Here is a 22,792-nt window from a genome sequence, read left to right as displayed (position 1 = left end):
AAACTTTAGGAAACACGTTAAGAAACTAAAATTTGCACTAATCTTATCACTCATTGCTAGCAGCTGGTTTTGGTACATTTATACAAATGTATCTACACCTGTTGTTTCAAAAATTACTTTTAAAGACTTGAAGAGATATTTATACACCCATATTCATGGCCCTATTGTTCACAACAGCCAAGGGATTGAAACAACTCAAGTGTCCATAAACAAATACAGATAAACACAGTGTGGTGTACACATACAGTGAGATCTTATTCAGGCTTTAAACGGCAGGAAATCCTTATACACACTACAATGTGGATGAACCTTGAGGACGTGTAAGTGAAGTAAACCAGACACAAAAGGATAAGTAATGTATAATTCCATTTGTATGAGGTCAAATTTGTAGAGACAGAAAGTAGAATGGTGGTCGTCAGGGACTGGAGGGAGGGTGTCGTGGGGAGTTCTTGTTTAATGGGTACAGAGCTTCTGTTGTGAAAGATAAAGAGTTCTGGAGATGGATCATGGTGATGGTAATGCATAATGATGTTAATGTACTTAGAATCATTTAAACATGGGTAAGATATCAAATTTTATGTCAATTTTACCACAATTTGTAAAAATTATTAAAAAGACCTTTCCATGTCATAATGTAACCTTCTATCAAAAATATATTTTAATGGCTGAATATATTTCATGGTATAACTACACCCTAACTTATCAAACCAATACATAACAGGTTGCTTAGAGATTTTCTTCTAGATACTGCTGCTCTTCACATTCTGGTAGCTAAATGTCCTTGAGCCTCTGTGATAACTCATCTGTAAGATGAGCCCTCGAAGCAGAAAATCTAGGCCAAAGGATGGATTTGGGGGGCTCTTAATACATTTTTGAGGCTCTTGATGCAATTGCCAGGTTTCCAAGGGCCAATCTGCTCTTGCTCTCAGGGGAGGAGGGCCTGTCTCCCCGCCACTCCCCAGCACCGCATTCTTCCTCTAGTCACAGCATCGAGGACAAGTTGGAGGAAAGCAGGAGAGTCTGGAGTCAGATTCAGTTTGAGGCCTGGGACCCCACTGTTAACTGTGCACCGTCAACTCTCCAAGCCCTAGTTTCTTCCTCTGTGAAGGGAAAAACAAGCAGCACCTATCCTGGTAAGCTGTGAACACTGAACTAGATAATATATTAACACAAATACATTTGTAATGGCAGACTCTAATGTTCTTTGCATTTGGGGACAGAGGAAGTGGGAGAAGACGGGAGCATGAAGTGGGAAGAAGGCTGGTGAGGCTGGAGCAGAGGGGACTGAGTTCGGCTGGGAGAAGCGGACAGGAACCACACCTCCAGGGCCTTGAAAGCATGTGAACAAGGCTGAACTGGTCAGACGGGTAAAGTGAAGGTTTATCTGTATGAGGGCTTAAAGGCCGGGGCTTTAGGGGGAGGGTGTCATGATCAGATCTGATCAGATTTGGAATTCGTGTTGATCACAACAACTCGTGTGTGAGAAAGAGCTGCAAGAGCTTCAGGGAAACCAGCTGGGAGGTTACTGAAGTAGTCCAGGCAAAAGACAACAGGCTCAGGGGTCACAGAGATGCTGACAACTTGATGGATCCAGAGAGAGTTTGGAGATTAAAAAAAAAAATCCAAACTCTGAGAAGCAGTGACGAACTAAGGGAAAAGAGGCACCAGGAATGACAAGGCCTGTGGTCTCACAGCACAGTGGAGGACAGTGACCCCTCGGAACTAAGGGAAAAGAGGCACCAGGAATGACAAGGCCTGTGGTCTCACAGCACAGTGGAGAACAGTGACCCCTCGGAATGCGGGAACAGGCCAAGGTCTGGGGGACCTGGGCCTGATGTCTTTGAGACTCCAAGCAGGCAGATGGATATACTGGGTTGGTCAAGGAGATGTGATGTACAAACAACCATAAAACAAGGCAGGAGGTGCTAAAGGCTTCAGGAGAGATGGAAATAAATGTCTGTGGTGTCTCGCAGAGATGGGAGAGCTCACTTCCAGCTGGAGTGAGGGCTATCAAGGAAGGCTGCGTGGGAGAGGTGATGAAGGATAACCAGGATGATCTGGTTTAGATGTTCAGAATAAGGGATAGGGGGGTCTCCCTAGTGGCTCAGTGGTTAAGAATCTGCCTGCCAAAGCTGGAGACTCAGGTTCAATCCCTGGATCGGAAAGATCCCCTGAGAAGGAAATGGCAACCCACTCCAGCATTCTGGGAAATCCCATGAACCGAGGAGCCTGGCGGGCTACAGTCTATGGGGTTGCAAAAGAGTTGGACATGACTGAACACAAGCAAGAATAAGAGATAGGTGAATATTCAAGGGGCAGGGCACGGACACAGAGAAGTACTTGGGGCACCATTCAGGGTCTCAAACCTGGGACTCCCCAACCCCTCCAACCCCCCAACTCAGGGACAAGGACTCACAAGAAGCTGCTTTTTCTGAGTGTGCTCCTCCATCTTCTGCTTCATGCTCTCCTTCCGCTGCTGCCTGGGGAGCTTCTCCACCTCATTCTTCACCTGCACCAGCAACAGCAGAGAATTGCAGGGTCAGGGTACCTCCTCACACTTCATATCAAACAACCCTTCAATCCCAGAACTCCTGGGCCAGGGAGACTGAAGACAAGGCTCAGCTTTCTAGGCACTAGCCCCCACCCTACTCTCCACCCCAGTGACAGAGGGCACCCCCTGGCCACCATTCTGCTGCTGGCTCCAGTTTCCAAGACTCCACCAGAGCAGAAAGTGCTATTTTTGCTGTTTGGTATCCATGCCCCTTCTTTTGACAACAGTACCTCAGTTTCATTAAGGGCAGTGTTTCTCAACCTCCTTTTAAACTGTTGTCCCCTCAGAAGCCCTTCTCAACATTTTTTCATAGTTACCAACCTCCATGAAATGTTAATCCCACAAATAACACTGTCAATCTGTTAAACTATATATTATCTAAGATGTTTTTAATTCCTTGGAGGTGATATCACCCTGGCTGAGAACGCATGTCTTAAGTAGCTCCCATTCCGTGTCTGAGATTCAGGTATAACTGATGTCTCAACCCCAACTGACCCCAGGCTGAGCATAAGATCGAGGCTGTCTGTCAGCATGTTCCATGCCTTGGCATCAGAGACTGGTTCAGAGATGAGCAAGTGGTCCTTGCTGGGCTAGTGAGGGCTTCAAGATGTTTGCTAAACTACTGGGGAAAACCACTCTCTGCCCTTCGGGGTTGCTGATCTGGGAGGATGTAGGTCATGGTGGGCCACGCTGGAGGGATCCGGCCAAGACAGAATCAACTCAGGGAAGCAATGTTAAAAGATGAGGAAGGTGACATTTCTGGCTTCCTGGTCAGAGGCTAACAGTATTTTCAAGCCAACCAGAAGTGGGTTTCTGTCTTTGATAACACAAGAAAGAGAAGCGATTCATGACACTTCTCTGTAAGGAACCTAGATTTCCTCAGACAGTTTTCTGTGAATAACTTATATCTTTACAGGCACCTGATATCTCAAAACATACACTCACTGACAGGTTCCTTAGGAGCAGCAAGTGAGGGTAAAAATACTGTGATTAAAAAAAGAGCATTCCGGGAGAGTTCTGCTTCTGACATAATGAGGTAAGTCAATACAACCTCTCTTTCCTGCTGAATACAGTGAAAAACTCTGGATAAAATACAAAAAGCAACTACCTGAGGACTCTGAAAAGTAAACAAAAGAAGGCGACTATGAAAGGGAGTCAAGACTTAGAGAAGGGCTGGTACTGGGGGTGAGTTTCCCTTTTTCCTTTTGCTCTCCTAGCTTTGCCCCAATCCTGGACAGTGACGCTGTGAAAAAGTAGGTAAAACCCTAACAAACCTCATGTTTCTGGCCAGAGAACCAGGCAACAGTCAGTAAAATTAACAAACCTTTAGCCAGATTGACAAAGGAGGAGGAGGACGAGGAGAGGGAAAAGGAGGCAGGAGAGAAAGAGGCTACGACAACACAAACCACCACATGAGGAGCGAAAGAGCAACCACCACAGACCCCACAGCCACGGAAAGGGCGCCAAGGGAGCACCAGCAGCAGCCCAGCCCATTCAGCGAAACAGACAAATCCCTGGAAGGAAAGCACCCAAGCACATTCAAGAAGAAATGAAGAAAACTAGAGCAACATTAAAATAAAACCACAGACCGATATACTTTCAATGAATACAGACTCAAAAATCCTCACCAAAATAACAGCAAATTCAATCTAGTAATATATCGAAAGGAAAATACATAATGACCAAATGGGCTTTATCCCAGGAATGTAAAGCTCATTCAATATGTGAGAATCAGTCAATATAATTCACAATATCAGTACACTAAAGAAGAAAAACTATATGATCATATCAATATAGGAAAACCGTTTGCTAAAATTCAACATCCACTCATGACAAAATCTATTAGTGAACTAGAAATAGAAGGGATCGTCCTTAATCTGAAAGACAGCATCTACAAAAACCCTAATGCTAACATCATACTTTACTAATGTTTCCCCCTGAAGACTGGGAACAAGGCAAAGTCGTCCACTGCACTGCTCCTGTTTAACATCCACTACAGGTCCCTGCCAGCACGATAAAGCAAGAAAAATAAACAAAAAATGTATAGATTAGAAAGAAAGAAAGAAATATGATAAACAATAAGGTCCCACTGCACAGCACAGGGAACTACATTCAATATCCTGTGATAAACCGTGATAGAAAAGAATATGGACTTCCCCGGTGGCTCGGCTGGTGAAGAATCCACCTGCAATGCGGGAGACCTGGGTTTGACCCCTGGGTTGGGAAGATCCCCTGGAGAAGGGAAAGGCTACCCACTCCAGTATTCTGGCCTGGAGAATTCCATGGACTGTATAGTCCATGGGGTTGCAAAGAATATGAAAGAGAATATATATTTATGTATAACTGAGTCACTTTTCTGTACAGCAGAAATTAACACAACATGCTAAATCAACTATACTTCAATAAAAAATTTTAAAATAAAATAAAAAGGAAGAAATAAAACTGTTTGCAAAATTGTTGTCTATGTAGAAAAATCCCAAGTCGATTTTTTTTCAAAAGTCCTAGAACTGATGAGTTTAAGCGTGATCAATATACGGGGCTCAATATACCAATATTTTCCTATACTCTAGCTTTGACATTAGAAATTGACATTAAAAAATAGTATCTTGTACAATAGCACAAATGAACTAAATATAATTCTTACAAAATATATGCTGAATTTGTATGCTGAAAACTATAAAACACTAAGGAAGGATGTTAAAGAAGACCTAAATGAATGGATATATTATGTTCATAGAAAGGAAGGTTCAATATTGTTCTGATTCCATTCTCCCTAAATTGATCCATGAATTCAACTCAATCTCAGTCAAGAATTCCAGCAGATATTTTTACAGAAATCAATAAGCTTATTCTAAGATATATATAGATGGGCAAAGGAACTAGAATAACCAAACTAATTTTGGAAAAAAGGAATAAAGTTGGAGGACTCACACCACCTGATTTACTGTAAAAATATATTTATCAAGACATTGTAGAATTGGTGAAAGGTAGACAAACAGATCAATGGAACTGCATATAGTCCAGTTATAGACACACACAAATATATGGTCAATTGATTTTGCATAAAGATGCAAAGGCAGATCAATGGAGAAAGGACAGTCCTTTCAGCAAATGGTGCTAGAAAAGTGGACATCCATCGGCAAAAACCACACTAATAATGGTGAACCTCACCCACATGTTACACATCTAACATAGAACTTAAAACTGTAAAACATCTGAAAGAAAGCATGACCTTGAGCTATGCAAAGATATCTCAGATATGCCACTAAACACACAATCCGTGAAAGAAACAGTGGTAAAGTAGACTTCATCAGAGTAAGTGCTTCTGCTTCATGTAAGACACTGTTAGAAGAACCAAAAGACAAGCCACAGATGGGCAGCAAACATTTGCAAAATATATAACTGACAAAGGACTGTATCCAGGATGTAAAAAGAACTGTCAGAATTCAGTAATAAAAAAATAAAGAAATCACCCAGCTAATAAATGAGCAAAAGATTTAAACAGCTACCTTGTCAAAAAAGATATACAGACAGCAAATAAACACATGAAAAGATATTCAACATTAGTCATTAATGAAATGCAAATAAAAATCACAATGCAATTTCACTTCCTATCAGAATGGCAAAAATAGAAAACATCAAACTGATGATACCAAGCGCTGGTGATGATGTGGAGCAACTGGAACTCACGCATTGTTGTGGAGATGTAGAATAATACAGACTGTTTTGGAAAAGGTTGGCAGCCTCTCTTAAAGCTAAACATACACTTAACATATGACCCCAAAACCTACCAGCTATCCTTTATCGTCTCTTCTTTCAGTTCTCGGGTGTTTTCTTTCATGGCTTTAGGTTTGTAATCCAAATCCTGCCCCTGTATTCTTTAGCCTTCTTTAGTCTTAGATTAGGGTTTCTCAACCTTGGCACTATTGACTTTTGGAGCCAAATAATTCTTTGTTGTGGGGGTTTCCTATGCACTATAGAATGTTAATAGCATCTCTGACCCCTACCTACTACATGCTATAACCAGTCCTTCTCCCCAGTCATGACAACCAAAAATGTTTCTAGATATTGCCAAATATCTACATGGGGATGGACAAAAAGAGTCCCTGCTTGAGAACTACTGTCTTAGACATCCTCATAAGATATCTCAAAAATTGCATTTGTGCCACTTCACCCTCCATATCCAAGGGCTCCCCTAGATATACGGTACATAATGATAATTTAGCACCTGTCTAGAGTTTGTCAAAATGCCACTGCCAGCCCCACTCAAGGCATCATACAGTTGAAAAGACCCACTAGCTTAGAAGGGTGCTTTTCAAGCTTGATGAAGTAGTTTTCCAGGACAGATGAGAAGCAGCAGTTTAGAAAGGGTCTGGAGGTTTCTGCTAAAGGCACTGAACACTGTGAGAAGTGTTATGCCACTCAATGGAGGGAGAGAGGAAAAGGCCATCCAGAGTCGAGCCGCATGGGGCTTGGCAAAGGGGCATTTGGACCTCCTTGTAAGAAGCCGCTGAGGGCAGGGATGTACCAGCACCACTCTGACTGAGGGCTATAAAGACAGGCTCCCTATTCAATGTCAGAAATCCTGCTTTCTCATCCAACTGCCCATCTTTGGAACAGTCCCTGGACTTGTTTCCCATTCTCTCATCAGAAAAACTTATCTGGCTTTTAACTAAAATTTCCAGGGTCCTTCCAGGAGTATAATTCTGTGGCATTATAGAGATCCAGACTATTTAAGAAGTAGTTAAATCATGTTTAATGAGTTTTGCCTAGGAAGGCAAGGAAACAGGGTTCTGGAAAGATTCCCTTTAAGACTGAATCTGTTTTCACATTTAGGGGATCTAAGAAGTAAGCTACAATCGTCAACTGAGTTTCTCACAGATATTAAATGTACCGTGTGTATGGGCAATGAGAAGCATACCATCAATTCCATCCTCACAAAATATATTTATTATATTTCTATGTGCAGACATACACAGTACTGGGTTTAATTATGTGAAACAAAAACAAAGAATAAATTTTTCCCCATTCAACTAGCTTACTAATAATGATTTTTCCTATATGCATACCTTCTAAGTGCAGGAAGGTCATTAGCATGATAAATATTTCATAATAATTGCTGTAACCTTGAGAGTCCCTTGGACTGCAAGGAGATCCAACCAGTCCATCCTAAAGGAGACCAGTCCTGGGTGTTCATTGGAAGGACTGATGCTGAAGCTGAAACTCCAATACTTTGGCCACCTCATGCAAAGAGTTGACTCATTGGAAAAGACTCTGTTGCTGGGAGGGATCGGGGGCAGGAGGAGAAGGGGACGACAGAGGATGAGATGGCTGGATGGAATCACTGACTCGATGGACGTGAGTCTGAGTGAACTCCGGGAGTTGGTGATGGACAGGGAGGCCTGGCATGCTGCGATTCATGGGGTCGCAAAGAGTCGGACACGACTGAGCGACTGAACTGAACTGAACCATGAAAGAGGCCCCAGGAGGCATCTCAAGTTTTACCCTCTGTTATTTTTGTATGTTTTCTATGCCTGAGATCAAATCATGACCAGCCTTCTCACATTCAATGTGTGGTAGGGAAATGGACAGGGTGAACCCTGCCTTGCTCTGAACTGGTTAAAGAAAACTCCACACTGGGACTTCTCTGGTGGTCCAGTGATAAAGAATCCACGTGCCAGTGCAGAGTTGATGCCCAGTCTGGGAAGATCCCACATGCCGCGGGGCAACGAAGCTCGTGTGCCACAACTGTGGAGCTGGTCGTCTAGAGCCGTGAGCCACAGCCACTGAGCCCACACGGTGCAACCACGGAAGCCCGCGCACCTGGACCCTGTGCTCTGCAACCGAGAACCCGCCACGAAGAGAAGCCCGTGCACCCAACGAGAGAGGAGCCCCACTCGCTGCAACTACAGAAAGCCCATGCGCAGCAGCAAAGACCCAGACGGCCAAAAAGAAAAGAAAGATATAAACTTGTTTAAAGAGTCCACACAGATCTGAGTATGGTGCCCCTCGCCAGCACCCACGTGTGGATTTCTCTGGTGCAGCGCTGGGCTGGCTAATGCACCCGCCGATATTTAAGTCTGCTCACCTGGGCATCCTACCCATTCCCACTTTCGTCCCTCACCCCTGCTGGTGCATCCTAACACCAATCCAAGGGCCATGGGCAGGCGGTCTCTACCCAAGCCGGCCATTCCTACTGGGCTTCACCTGCACAGAGGTGACCTTAGCAGTCAAAGAAGGCCTCTGACTATGAAGTAGGCCGTGGCAGGATACGGAACCTTCGGACACTTTGGGGGGTGTTCCGTGAAGCAGAGCCCTTCACTGGTCCCACCAGCAGGAATCCTTAGATATAACAAGGATAATGGTAAGCATGACCCGAGGGGCCACCGTGCAGTAAGTGCTTACGAGGTGCCAGGTGCCTGGCGGGCACTCTGTCATTTAGTCTGCATCTAGAACAGCCTCCCGGGCGATCCTGTCATTACCTGCTTTCACATGTAATGACAGAGGCTTGGTGAGTTTAAGCAGCTTGCCTGAGTTCAGAGTCAGCATTCAAACTTGGGTCTCTGACCCCAGGCTCCACATAAGCACTCCTCATAACGCCATTCTAACAGGACTTGCTTTTCTCTTTACAAGCTGAAGAAACCATCACTCTCCTTTACGCCCTCAGATAGACATGTAGCATGTTCTCAAACTTCTTAGAACCATGTAACTCTTCCCATGTTGACAGCCTCTTACAACAAGGGCAAGTCCGAGGACAGGGGCTGTACATGATTTGCTCATCACTGCCCAAGAGTAGAAGCTTTAAAGATATATATGGATGAACAAAACCTCAGCAATTAGCTCTGGAAACCAGAAGCAAACGCCAGCCTACGCTTTGCCTGGCTCCACCATGAAGCCAATTGAAGCCAGCAGCTCTGTTCCTGCAGGCCAGGTCCTGTCCACAAGAGCGCTTCATGGAAGGACAGGGATAGGATCACAGTCTTACTAAACAACAGAGGCCAAAGGCACAAAGATGTCAAGCTTTTTCTTTCTGTGAAAACTTTTTGAAGAAGAACACCCAGGAAATAAGAAAATTAAAAAAACTGAACCTGAGCAGAAGTGCAAGTATCAGACCCCACACACGGCCTCAGAATTTACTGACATAGTGCAGGGAGCTCAGCTCGGTGCGCCTAGAGGGGTGGATGGGGCGATGGCGGTGGGAGGGAGGGGGTAAATGCACATGTACAGCTGAGCCACCTCCATGTACAGAAGAAACTAAAACAGCATTGGAAAGCAACTCTACCTTGATTTAGAAAAGAAAAAGGAATTCACTGACAGGCTGAGACCGCACCCCACCCCCTCCACCAAAATCCTGGCAGCAACAAGAATTTTCAACTTTGTTAAACATCAGTGCCAGCAAAGGGAAGGAACTGTGGCAACCTCCCACTCCTTCCCATCCCAGGCCCTGCCTCCGCAGCCAGCTCTTTTTCCCACTCTTAAATCCCCACGACTCCTTCCCCACCCACATACACAAAGGGTGTGCATACAGGGCAGAGTGAGGAGCCAGGAGGAAACTGGAATTTACCTACTTCTCACCGAATGCTCACAGCATCTGTGAGAAATGCACGGTTAATAGCAATGAATCAAATGCAAACTCCCGCTTAGGAGTCACGTCTGTGCATGATTTGGCCCCCACCTGATTTTATCCCACAGTCATCTCCCCAGCACTTCCAAGTCTCCTACCACCCTGACCATTTTTCAGCTCTTCGCACACCCCAAGCTCTTTGCCATACCTCAGGGCCTTTGCATATACTATTCTACCCTCCTGGAAGCATCCTCTTAACCAGAGGATGCTGGTTAACCAGCCTATTTGCTCTCACAGCAAGTATTACTATGTAACGGGCAACGGTTTTATTTAATATTGTACTTTGTTTCTCTAGCTTCCCTGGAAATTAACAAACTCCTTGAGGGACCCTATCTATTTTGTTCATCACAGTGTCCCTGGTACCCCATTCAGTGCCACACAGGTAGGTACTCAACACAACCGTCCCTGAATAACTCTCACAGTGACAGAAGATAGCCAGAACTCAGGCCAAAACTTGGGAATATCATTGGTTTGGTTCCAGACACCCACAATAAGGTGAAGATTGCAATGAAGCAAGTCCCGTGAATTTACACTACATTGTAGTCTGTTAAGTGTGTGAAAGTGAAGTTGCTCAGTCATGTCCGACTGTTTGCAACCCCATGGACTGTAGCCTACCAGGGATTTCCAGGCAAGAGTACTGGAGTGGGTTGCCATTTCCTTCTCCAGGAGATCTTCCCAACCCAGGGATTGAACCCAGGTCTCCCGCATTGTAGGCGGATGCTTTACTGTCTGAGCCACCAGGGAAGTCTTTAAGTGTGTTATTATATGCATGTCTTAAAAAACTGTATATAAGGGAAACATGTTTTATTGCTAAAAAATGCTAGTCATCATCTCAGCCTTCAGCAAATTGTAGTCCTCCTGCAAAAATAACCATCACCAATCACCATGGCAAATATAAAGTCTGAAATAGTCAAGCATTACCAAAATGTGACAGAGACAGGAAGTGAGCAAATGCTGTTGGAAAAAATGGTACAGAAAGACTTGCTCATGGGAGGGTTGCTACAAACCTTCAACTTGTAAAAAGAAAGCACAACATCTGCTAAAGTGCAATAAAACACGGTCTGCCTGTAGCTTGTCCAAAGCCTAGCAGTTAGCTTTGAGCCACAGTGCCAAAGACTTAGAAACAAGCCTGCCTCCCAAGCCTGTGCTCCCAGCACTGGAGCTGCGATGTGTTTAGTACCAGCCCCTCCCCTCCCAACCCCACATATCTCAGCCCACAAGCCCATCTCTCAGCAGGAGGTTCAGGACCAGGGTAAGTCAAGGCCTTTGGAAGGAAAGCTATGACAAACCCAGACGGTGTTAAAAAGCAGAGACATCACTTTGCCAACAAAGGCCCATATAGTTAAAGCTGTGGTTTTTCTAGTAGTCATGCATGGATGTGAGAATTAGACCATAAAGGAGGCTGAGCACTGAAGAACTGATGCTTTCATACTGCAGCGCTGGAGAAGACTCTTGAGAGTCCTTGGACAGCAAGGAAACCAAACCAGTCCATCCTAAAGGAAATCAGTCTCGAATGTTCACTGGAAGGACGGATGCTGAAGCTGAAGCTCCAATACTTTGGCCAACTGATGTAAAGAACCGACTCACTGGAAAAGACCCTGATGCTGGGGAAAGATTGAAGGCAGGAGAAGGGGACAATAAAGGATGAGATGGTTGGATGGCATCACCTACTCAATGGACGTGAATCTGAACAAACTCCGCGAGATCATGGAGGACAGAGAAGACTGGTGTGCTACAGTCCGTGGAGTTGCAAGAGTCGGACATGACTTAGTGACTAAACAACTCAAAAAGTGGAGGCACTCACCTCAGACACAAAGGAGCATATATACAATTTTAGAAACTCAAAATTCATGCCAAAGAAACCATGAACAAAATAGCAAAAACAGACAGGATCAAGTCCTATACTTGCAGGGCTCAGCCTCATTGCCTCACACTAATCCTGGCTCTATCAGATCCTGCCTTTATTTTAAATAGCTGATAATCTGTTCATCGTGAATTTTTTTTATTTTTGACCCACCATGTGGCTTGTGGGATCTTAGTTCTCCAACCAGGGATTGAACCTGGGCCCTCAGCAGTAAAAGTGCAGAATCTCACCGCTGGACTCCCAGGGAGTAACCTGTGATTAATATTTTACACTAATTTCTATTTTAAAACATTGCATCAGAATATTATTTATCTTGATTTAGGAGTTTTACTGTACCTCCTTAAGTTTTGTGCCCTAGGCAAGTTGTCTCATCACAGCCAGTGGCCCCGATTCCCACAGGCAGCCACTGGATTCAGCACATGTCATGTCCGACACAGTAAAGTCTGGGCCCTGGGCTCTGCAGGCCCCGAAAAGCACCATGGGCCGCCCCTAGAAGCTGCTCCTCCCATTCCCACCTGGAGATCGGGAGCAGCCTGGATTGGTATGCCCTGCCCTAGGTTCTACCCTCCTCGCTCCCATCCTTTCTTCTGAGGGCTCAGGAAAGAAAGTCTGGCCCAGCCTCCAAGTGTCTGGCTCCATGGGGGAGGCGTGGGCTGCTCCCTAGGACTCAGATGCCCTGCCCTGGGGCAGGCCTCCCTTCCCTTGTCTCAGGACCGTTACCTCTTTGCCACTTCCCTTTCCAGCTGGGGAAAGAGGGAGAAGAGGCACGTGTGTCCAAGCAAGGGAGCTACTCTTCTAGGAGAAGGGGGAGTCAGGCATGGAGGATGTGTGTGCACCCACCCAGGACTCAGCTCTCCTCCTGGTGACAGCATCTCAGGTTTCCCTAAGCCGCCATCCCTTCCCTCCTCTCTGCTTTCTTCCAGCTCAGGCTGCTAAGCTGGGGGGATATAGAGGAAGTTGCCTGAGGCCACAAGACAAGGGCCTGCCTGGAGCCAAGTCCACGCAGAGGAAGGCAGAGCCCAAAAGACGGAGAAGGGGCTCCTGATGGCACGGCTAGGGGATGCAGATCCAGACATCCCTGGACATGCACTTTTCAGGTACATAAGCTCCTCCAAATTCCCTCTATGGCTGAGGCAAGGCTGAGCTGGAGTTTTGGTCATTTGCAACTGAGAGGGCCCTCATCCTCCCAGGACGCCCTGCTTCCGCCCAGCACGTGTTCACCTCCTTCTTCATCAGCTTGAGCTGCTCCTGGAACTTGGCATAGTCCCGCTCCTGCTCCAGGCGAATCCGCTTGGCCTCCTCCCGGCGGCGCACCGCGTGGTCTTGCTCCATCTTCTCTACTTGTTGCTTTTGCTGACGCTCCAGGTTCTCCAGCTCTATGTCAAAGAACTTCTTCTTGGCCTAGAAAGAGCAGAAAGGGAAAGTTAGAAAAGTCACCTGGGAGGGAGGTGGGGAAAGCCCAGAGGCTGTGCTCACACCTGGGCTTGAATCCCAGCTCTACTACCTCGCTGTGTGACCTGAGACAAGTCACCTAACCTCTCTGTTTCCTCAGGTGCAAAAGAAAGACCAGCGTTGTTGTGTGGGGCTCAATAAAGGCTATGTCCACTCTAGAGGCCCTCCCGTGTGTGAGTACAGCACTGTGACCCGCAGGCGACACTGCGCTTACAAGTCAATGCCTAATGGCATCAGGAAACCAGAGGAACTGGGAAACTGCTGTGAATCATTCTCCATGCCCAATCATCCTCACTCAGCAACTTCTGCTTAAAGAAAATAAGGAGGCAAGAAGCCCTCTGGGGGCCCATCTTTCCTCACACTCACGTTGATTTCTTGTTCAAAACGCTTATGCATTTGCTCCAGCTGCAGCTCATGCTTGCTGCTCAGTTGGGTTTGATTCCGATGTTCTTCTTTCTGGAGCAGCCGAAGCTCTCGGAGTTCCTGGCGCCTGAAGGGTAGAAAGATGTGGACATTCCAGTCAGAAAGTGTCCTCAGTGGTCACATATGTCATAGCTAAGGACGCGGAAGGCAGGGGCATAGTGAGGCATCACATGGTCCAGGACAGAGGCGAGACAAGAACTTACAACTCACACTTTATTTGATATTGATTGACAGGCAAAACATTAATAATCTTGGTATATAAAGAGTGCTTACAAATCAATATGAAAAACAGGAATATCCTAATTTTAAAAAGCGGCACAGAGCATGAACAGACATGAAGCAAAAGACAAAAAGAACATTTTAAATCATCTATATGGGTATGAAATTCAAATGAAAAATACATTTTCATGAAATAGGTAAGAATATAGGGGAAATTGATTTCTTCCTACATTGCTGATATGTATAAATTGACACATTTCTGGAGGGCAATTTGTCAGTAAGGTATGTCTTTTGACATAGGTCTACTTCTGGATACTGATTCTAAAGAGAGATTCATAGATATGTCCATTTCTGGATACTGATTCTAAAGAGAGATTCATAGATACACAGCAAAACTGAATAAGGATATTCACCCACTCCAATATCCTTGCCAGGAAAACCCCATGGACAGAAGAGCCTGGCAGGCTACAGTCCATGGGGTCACAAGAGTCGGACGCAACAGTGACTAAACCACCACCCCCACTGTTCATGACAACGCTATTTATAATAGTACAAAGTTGGAAGCAACTTATGTGTCTGTCAATATAGATGTAATTAAATAAAATGTCTATCTGATATAATTTTATTCAATCATTAAAAATGAATTTCTAGAAGGTATCAAATTACATGGGGGGAAAAAATCCATGAAAAATGCAGCAGTTCTTTATAAACAGATAGGGACTGATCTCTAAGTGAAAAAAGCAAGCTATTAAAGAGTGGGTCTATTATGCTACTGACCACCTGCTTGAAAAACAAAAAGGACCATATATTTGTGTGCACATGGGCCTGTGCAAGTTTACTTTCCTGTTTAAACACTGTTTCTGGAAGGACTGCACTGTGAAATATTAACACAAGGAAGGGAGCCGGCGGCCAGCAGAGAGTGAGTGAGGGAGGCATTGTACTTTCACCCTCTTTTCCATTTCGAGTCTTGAACCGTGGCATTATATTACCTACTCAAAAGGTAAATACAATAAAAATTTGACCTAAACCACACAGTGTACCTTAACTTTGTAACACATTTATTGTCAACGTGTGTATGAGTGTACACCCAAAAATATACTTGTGGCATGCACGCATGCTCAGTCGTGTCTGACTTTTTGCAATCCCACGGACTAGAGCCCACGAGGCTCCTCTCTCCGTGGGATTTTCCCAGCAAGAAAACTGGAGTGCGTTGCCATTTCCTCCTCCAGGGGATCTTCCTGACCCAGGGATCGAACCTGAGTCTCCTGCGTTTCCTTCACTGGCAGGCAGATTCTTTACTACTGAGTCACCTGGGAAGCCCCCTGGTAGGATAAAGCCCAACTACCGTGTTTCTTTCTGGGCAAGTCCATTAAAAATTGGTATGTATCCTTTATATAATCAGAAAAGAAATTAAAATGATGGCAGAAAGAGCGTGGGCCTCCTGGCAGGGAATGGGGATCCCTTGGCAGCCTGTGCTCTGCTCCGGTCCAGCATCTGTGGGCGCATCATGGTCACCCCCACTGCGGGCCTGCCTCCCAGCTCTGAGCAGGCAGAGCTCCCCAGGAACTGCCCACAGCAGCTGCTGGAGGGGAGGCCTCCTGCTCTCAGAGGTCAGAGAGGCCTTGTCTGAATCTTAGCTCAGCTCGTTTTCCAGCCGGGTGCCCTCAGGCAGTCACTCAGTCTTTGCACGCTCTTTCCCTGCATCTGTAAAATGGGGAGATAATCTCTTCCTCACAGGTTCTTTAAGGTTAAATGAGGTGATACATGTAGCATCAGGTGATACTGTCTGATACATGGCAACCACTCCCCAAGTGGCAACTTCTCGAATGATAACGAGGAAGAAGAGGCAAAGGCCGCCCAATCTCTGGGAAAAGCCAGAGACGCTTTATACAGGTGTGTAAGGAAGCATCTCTGGGAGCCTCTGCATTTCGGGAAGAGAGGAGGCAGGAGGCGATTTCTGAGACATGGAAATCCCGACACAAGAGGAGCTAAGGCTCAGACAGCAACTGAAAAAACAGACAGAGTAAGGTAAGCAGCCAGCTTCTGACATCACCTCCTTGACCCACCAGAGTTCTCACAAGGGAGAGGCAGGCAGAGATAGGTCAAGAACCAGCTCCAGGAACTTTAGGGGAAACCAGAAAGAACTCTGACCCAGCAGCCCCCACCTGCATGAGTGACTATCTGGTGATACTGTTCAAAACCCTACGTGGGACCCAAGCCTCCGGAAACGCTAGGACCCAGGTCCAACCAGGGACGCGGCAGAGTCTGACAGCCCGCAGCCCGGCCGGACTCACAGGGCCTTCAGACACGGCAGGCAAACAAGGGAAGGCTCGTTCTTTGCGAGCACCTCTTCTCCACCTCAGCTAAATCTCACCTTTCAAACCTGGGCAGCACCCGCTCCTCTGCTGAGGAGGCAGGTGGGGGTCCCGCCTCGGGGCCACTTTCAGATGCAGTGTGGTGGAGCTGGAATTTCACCCCCAGGAACCCAAACTGCCCAGAGGGGAGAGGACAGAAAGGAAACCCAGCCCCTGAGTCTGAAGCTCGAGGAGTGACCGTGAGAACAGAAGGCCGTGTCTTCAGCCGAGAGCAACCACGACCACCCCTCCCCTGACCCGAGCCTCCCCAGCACACACGGAGGACGTGTGTGTGTGTGTGTGCACACCCATACGCGTGTACACAGAAACTGCGGCCACCGGACGCAAACAGCTGACTCACTAGAAAAGACTGATGCTGGGAAAGACTGAAGGCAACAGGAGGAGGGGGCGGAAGAGGATGAGATGATTAGATGGTATTACTGACTCAATAGACATGAATTTAAGCCAACTCTGAGAGCCAGTGAAAGACAGGGAAGGCTGGCGTGCTGTAGTCCATGGGGTCGCAAAGACTCGGACACGACTGAGCGACTGAACAACTGAACAAGTAACGTCACCAGTGCAAAGTCTGCCTGTCATCCCCCTGGCTTCGAGAGGGGAGACGTGCCCTGACATCCAAAACTCCTTCTGTCGGGCTTTGGAATGTCTGTGCTTTTTTAAGATAAGAATGTGTTTGATGTTTCAGAAGTGTCCTCCAAGCCAGTCATGAGTTGTTCCAGCAAAGGCCTGGCCTCACGGCAGCTTCGTGGCTCTGAGGCCTCTCTCCCTAGCTGCTAAGCCCCCACCTCCACCCCCGGGGAGCCCCCCAGAAAGCTTCCGGGTCCAGTGGAAACTGGTAGAATTCTCACACAGATAGATCTTCTCACCTGGGTGACCTGAGGCAAGTAAGTTCCCACCAGGAAACACTGTTTCCTCATCAACAGAACGGCCGAAATAGGGTCTCCCGAGACCCTTGAACTGCAAGGAGATCCAACCAGTCCATCCTAAAGGAGACCAGTCCTGGGTGTTTATTGGAAGGACTGATGCTGAGGCTGAAACTCCAATACTTTGGCCACCTCATGCGAAGAGTTGACTCATTGGAAAAAACCCTGATGCTGGGAGGGATTGAGGGCAGGAGGAGAAGGGGATGACAGAGGATGAGATGGCTGGATGGCATCACTCATCACATGAGTTTGGGTGAACTCCAGGAGTTGGTGATGGACAGGGAAGCCTGGCATGCTGCGATTCATGGGGTCACAAAGAGTCAGACACAACTGAGCCACTGAACTGACTGGGGAGGGCTGTCAGGGTGCCTGGACGCCTTAAGAATGCAAAGATGACTCCATGCAAACAACTCTACCTCACACCCTCCTGCCCACACCAACCCCTCCCGTCTTCAGCTTTGCCTCCAGAATGCATGCTGAACCCAACCTGTCCGGCCACGCCTTCCCTCTGTCTGGCCACCGTCCTGGCCAGGGTGTCCCTGCATCCCTGCTTCAGTCCTGCCCCCTCTATAGCCCAGACTTGGATGACAGCAGAGTCGGCTTTTAAAAGGGACATTACAGCTGGTCACTCTCCAGATGCTTCATTCCAGTTGTTTTTTTGTTGTAGAATCGCTAAGTCGTGTCTGACTCTTTGCGACCCCATGGACTGCAGCACACCAGGCTTCCCTGTCCTTAACCGTTTTCCAGAGTTTGCTCAAACTCGTCCATTGAGTCCGTGATGCCATCCAACCATCTCATCCCCTGTCGTCCCCTTCTCCTCCTGCCCTCAATCTTTCCCAGCATCAGGGTCTTTTCCAATGAGTCAGCTCTTCGCATCAGGTAGCCAAAGTATTGGAGCTTCAGCATCAGTCCCTCCACTGGGGATGAAACCTACGTTTCTCCACCCCTGCCCGTGGACTGACATGACCTGGACCCTGTGGGCCCTGGGGATGACTCCGCATCCTCTCCCTCCAACTCCACACTCCAGCTCCGCCCTCTCAGGTCCCTGAACAAGCCTTGGCTTTGGAGTTCCTGCCATGGTCTCCCGGCTCTGCCACTGGCTGGCTCCTCTGAACCCTCTGCTCTGCTCAGGGGATTTCCTGCCAGGCAAGGCCCCCCACCCCTAGCCCAGTGGCCACTCCCCCATCAGCCATTATTCCCTCCACAGCATGAACTACAGTTGGGAATTATCTTGAGTGCTATTTGTGGGCCTATGAGGTGTAAGTTCTACAATAGCCACAGCCTCCATTATCTGGGTCATCAATGTGTCCCCCAACCTGGTGAGGGGGTGTGGATATATCAGTGAATGGATGGCTGGCTAGCTGGAGGGGAGGCTGGAGGAATGCGTAGATAGGGAGCTGAGTGGGTGCGTAGGTGATGGGTGGGTGGGTGACTAGAAGGATGGGTTAGAGGATGGAGGGACGGGTGTGTGGATGGACGGATGAATGAATGAGTGGGTAGAGGGGTGGGCTGATGAGTGGACAAGTAAATGGAGGGGGAGGGAAGTGGATGAAGAGGTGGGTGGGTATATGGAGGAGGGAGGTGAGTTAGGGAATACAGGGTCTCGGACAAAGCCGGCTTCTTTTAGTGTCCCTGATTCCACACTTAATGCTATAGACAGACAGACAGTTCTTTTTTGGCAGCGTAGCAGGTGAGATCTTAGGTCCCTGACCATGGATTGAATCTGTGCCCATACAGTTGGAGCACAGAGCCCGAAACACTGGACTGCCAGGGAAGTCTCAGTTCTTGCACCAGAAAGACCCAAATCTCCCGTCTCATCCCTACCCTGTTACGGCCGTCAGCAGCCCCTCCCAGCCTCACCTGAGGAATCGCATCTCCTCGTCCTTCTTCTCATCCTCGCTGATGATCTTGGAGGTGGTAATGCTCACCTCCACGCCGTCCACAACAAACTTGCGTGTCCTCTTCAGGGTCTTATTGTGCAGCCTTGAGTCCTGGCCAGGGAAGATCATTAGGCAAAGCTCAGCATTACAGCCATGAATCCATGGGTGGCCCAGTCTCAGCCCAGTCCAGGAAGGAGGTGACTGTCCATGGTTCCCCACATGCCTCAAGCTTCTCAACCTGGAGGCCTGAGTCTCTGAGGTTAGGCCTCTTCCTCTCCCTGACCTCACCCTTCGGACACTGCCCAGCCTCTGCCTGCTGACCACCAGCATTCTCTCACACACAGGGCGCAGCAGCCAAGCGAACTGGGTTCCGACTCTCCTTCTACACCTCCTGGCCCTGTGACCCTGGGCAAGCCCCTTGTCCTGCCCAAGCCTCAGCTTCCTCAACCTGTCAGAGGAGACGAGCAGTGCTTGCCCCCCAGGTTGTTCTGAAGATGCAGTGAAGCAGGGGCGGGTGGAATGCAACAGCACCTGGGTCATGACAAGGGCTCAACACTTGATATTTATTTCTGACAGTTGCTATTGCAGACCACAATCGCTTATCTTCTATGCCAAAATCCAAGGAGCCTGGAAAACCAGAGTTCAGAACTATGTTGGCAGCCAAGCCTAACCTGACCTGAACTCCACAGGAGGCCACAGCCCTCTGGAGCCACCCTGAGATTACTCATATCTTTGTCTTTACCTTTTCCTATGCATAATCATGCCCCTCACCTGTGATCGCTTACACAGTGCTGCCAGAACTCCTGGAGGCATTTAAACACCCTTTGAACATACTCTATCCTGACTTAGATGAGCCTGTGGGTCTGCACTGGAGTCCTCACGGCATCTCCTTCTCCAACTCCTCCCCTGGCTCCAGAGGCCCTTCCTGGTGGAGCCCAGCCTGGCCTTTCCAGCATCTCCCTACTGCAGTCCCTGCTGTGCCCCAGGACTCAATTCAGGATGAGTCAGACTAGCAACCAGGAAGAGGCTAGCCGGAGATGGCAAGGGAGAAAGGCCTGGGGTCCCGGTCACAGGGCCTCTGCAAGGGGGTAACAGACTCCCCGTGAAGCCAAGGGCGCTGACGCAGCCAGGCGCTCTTATCAGAGCAGCTGTGTTCCCTGACTCACTGCCAGCCCTCCAGTTAAGGGATCCTCTCAACACCCTCGAGGAGAGGCGAGGTGGACCAGACTTAAAAAAAAATATATATCTTTTTTTTTCTAACCCTTAGTGTCTTTCCAAGAAGAGAAGGGACAGAAACCCTGTCCTAAGGCCCCGATGCTTCTTACACCTAAAAGCTGCTGCCCTTTCTGCTTGTCCTGTTCTATTTGTCTGATATTCTCACTTTAAAAAGTTAGCTTTTAGTTTTGTGCTTGCCTTTAATGTACTAGCTTTAAATGTAATATGATCTAATCTATTCAATTTTTTGGTGTGATTTCTCTCCCCCACTCCACCCCACCCCCAAAAAGAAAAAAGAAACGCGCTTTCTTTCTGTTCCCAAAGGCAACTGCAACAGCTGGCTGCTTCTCCTTTTTCCTTCTTTCATTTGGGCCAAAATTTTTGAGTCTCTGCTGTGTGGTTTTCAAACAAAAAGGCTGCAAAACGTTTCCTAAATTCAGCCTTGGTTGGGGGTGAGGTTCTTGGGGCGGCCAATCTGGTGACCAAAGGTGAGTTCGCGAACATCTCATGATCTGTGGGAGCGGGCCGGGGAAGGGCCAGGCCTCCCTGAGAGAAAGAGGCCACACAGCCAGCAGCCAGGATACCGTGACACGCGGGGTCCAGAGCGCAGAGGCTGGGGTCTGCCCAGCTCCCCACCTGCCACCTGAGGCTCTGTTTGCCGGGCTGTACTCAGCGATACGGCTCCTTTTAGGCATTTTGCAGCAGAGGTCTTGCGTTGAGCTCTGAAGTGCAGTGGCTAGAGTCGCTCATAACGCCGCTCCCCCTCAGAACAGCCATGAACCCACTCCCTTCCGCTGACTCTATCAGCAAATGGACCACACAGCCGGTCCACAAGTCAGAGAGCTTTCACTTCCAGAATCCTCTCTCCCTAGTTTGACCAAGGCCTTTAACCAAACCCAATTTAAATAGAACCCCAAACTGAAATTAAAACCCAAACCTACAGCCTGACATGACTTAACCCCAGATTGAACTCAAGATATCTGGGGGATTAAACAGCGATTCAAACAAAGGGCTCCTAAGAAAGAGAAATCTCATGAACCACTTAAAATGCAAGGCAGCCACCGGATGCTCTCACAACCCAACATTGAGCAGCAGCAACTTCTGCAGAATGCCTGCCCCGAGCCCGCAGCGCAAGAGGTGAGGTTACCTTGATGGACAGAGAGCCCGACTCCTTGTTCACGGACATGTCTGCTGACAGGGAGGTGCCGAAGTCCGTGCTCCCAGAGGTGGAGACGCTGCCACAATCCGAGTCCCTCTTGGAAAGGCTCTGTGCCCCCGGGGCGGGGAGCTCCAGACTGCCATTGGTCAGCTCGCTGCGCAAGGTCTCCAGGGCGCTGCTGTTGGGACGGCTCTGGCTTGCTTTCTGGGACCTGCTGGCCGCTGGACTGAGGTCTCCACCCTGGTCAGCGGCATGCTTCTCCTCGGACACCTGAATTCTGGCACCCATGGACACCGGTCGGAACTTCCGGAGGGGCACAGGCACCGCCTGGCCGTTCTCGTTTCCAGGGGCCACATCCAGGGGGCTGGTGGCCGGCAGGGCCCCGTGCCCAGGGGGCTCGCTGGGCCCATTCGCACCATCCTGAGGCTGGCTGGGAGGTGGCGGGGTGAAAGGTGATTCTTTGAGAAGTTTGTCCGCATCAATGCTCAGCTGACTCACCTCGGAGGAGTCTCGAGTGTGGTTCTCCAGAGGCTAGGAAAAAACAGACAGTCAAGGCCACGGGCCTGTGTGTCTGAGCAACAGTCAGAGACGCAGCGAGGCTGGACAGTCAGACACCCACAAGGTTCGGAAGAGGGCCAGGGAGGTCTCGTAGGCGCCTCTCTAGTGAGCCACAGTCCTCCCCACTCCCTGCTGCCCAGCCAACAATAAAATTACCACCTGCTTTCAAGAACAGGTATTCCTCCTAGGAGTGGAGGCAACCGCGGCCAGCTAGATAGCTCGGGTCCTGTCTAAAGCGGGCAGCAGCTACCATGCTCCAGCCAATCATGAAAGCCTGGAAAAACTGGGTCCCCTGAGCCCAGACCTTCCAATTTTTCAAGACAAGCTGGAATCTGGAGTTTTACATGCCATCTCCCGATTTTTAGATGGCAACTAATTCAAATTTTTTAAAAGTCACAGAAAGGCCAAGCCAAACTAATCCAGAGGCTAGATTTCCGTCTATTAACCACTATGTTTTCTATGTTTTGTTTTTGTGTTTTAGAGCTTTTGGGGGGTAGAAGTACTGAAAATGTTGTTACTGTGAAACAGAACAAGGATTTCTGCAGAGGAAAC

General features: G+C 48.0%; 1 protein-coding gene and 1 long non-coding RNA gene across 2 annotated transcripts in view; one reads left to right on the top strand and one right to left on the bottom strand.

Moving 5' to 3' along the window:
* Positions 1–22,792, bottom strand: part of STK10 (serine/threonine kinase 10) — a 125,608-nt gene that overhangs the window by 16,342 nt on the left and 86,474 nt on the right. Inside the window, exons 9-13 of the mRNA XM_086362207.1 lie at positions 21,671–22,213; positions 19,289–19,419; positions 13,858–13,981; positions 13,261–13,440; positions 2,417–2,509 (exon numbers count right to left, since the gene is read on the bottom strand). Coding sequence (XP_086218333.1) covers positions 2,417–2,509; positions 13,261–13,440; positions 13,858–13,981; positions 19,289–19,419; positions 21,671–22,213 — 1,071 coding nt within the window. The remainder of the gene's footprint in view (positions 1–2,416; positions 2,510–13,260; positions 13,441–13,857; positions 13,982–19,288; positions 19,420–21,670; positions 22,214–22,792) is intronic.
* On the top strand, positions 1,221–15,160 carry LOC147350599 (uncharacterized). Its single transcript, XR_015149003.1, has 3 exons — positions 1,221–1,367; positions 12,963–13,136; positions 13,592–15,160. It is a non-coding gene; the product is annotated as an uncharacterized LOC147350599 (long non-coding RNA).

The sequence above is a fragment of the Bos grunniens genome, chromosome 20 (genome assembly GCF_055505025.1).
Source record: "Bos grunniens cultivar Pamir isolate PY7600 chromosome 20, Bosgru_T2T1.0, whole genome shotgun sequence".
NCBI lineage: Eukaryota > Metazoa > Chordata > Mammalia > Artiodactyla > Bovidae > Bos > Bos grunniens.
This window is presented reverse-complemented; position numbering and strand designations above follow the sequence as displayed.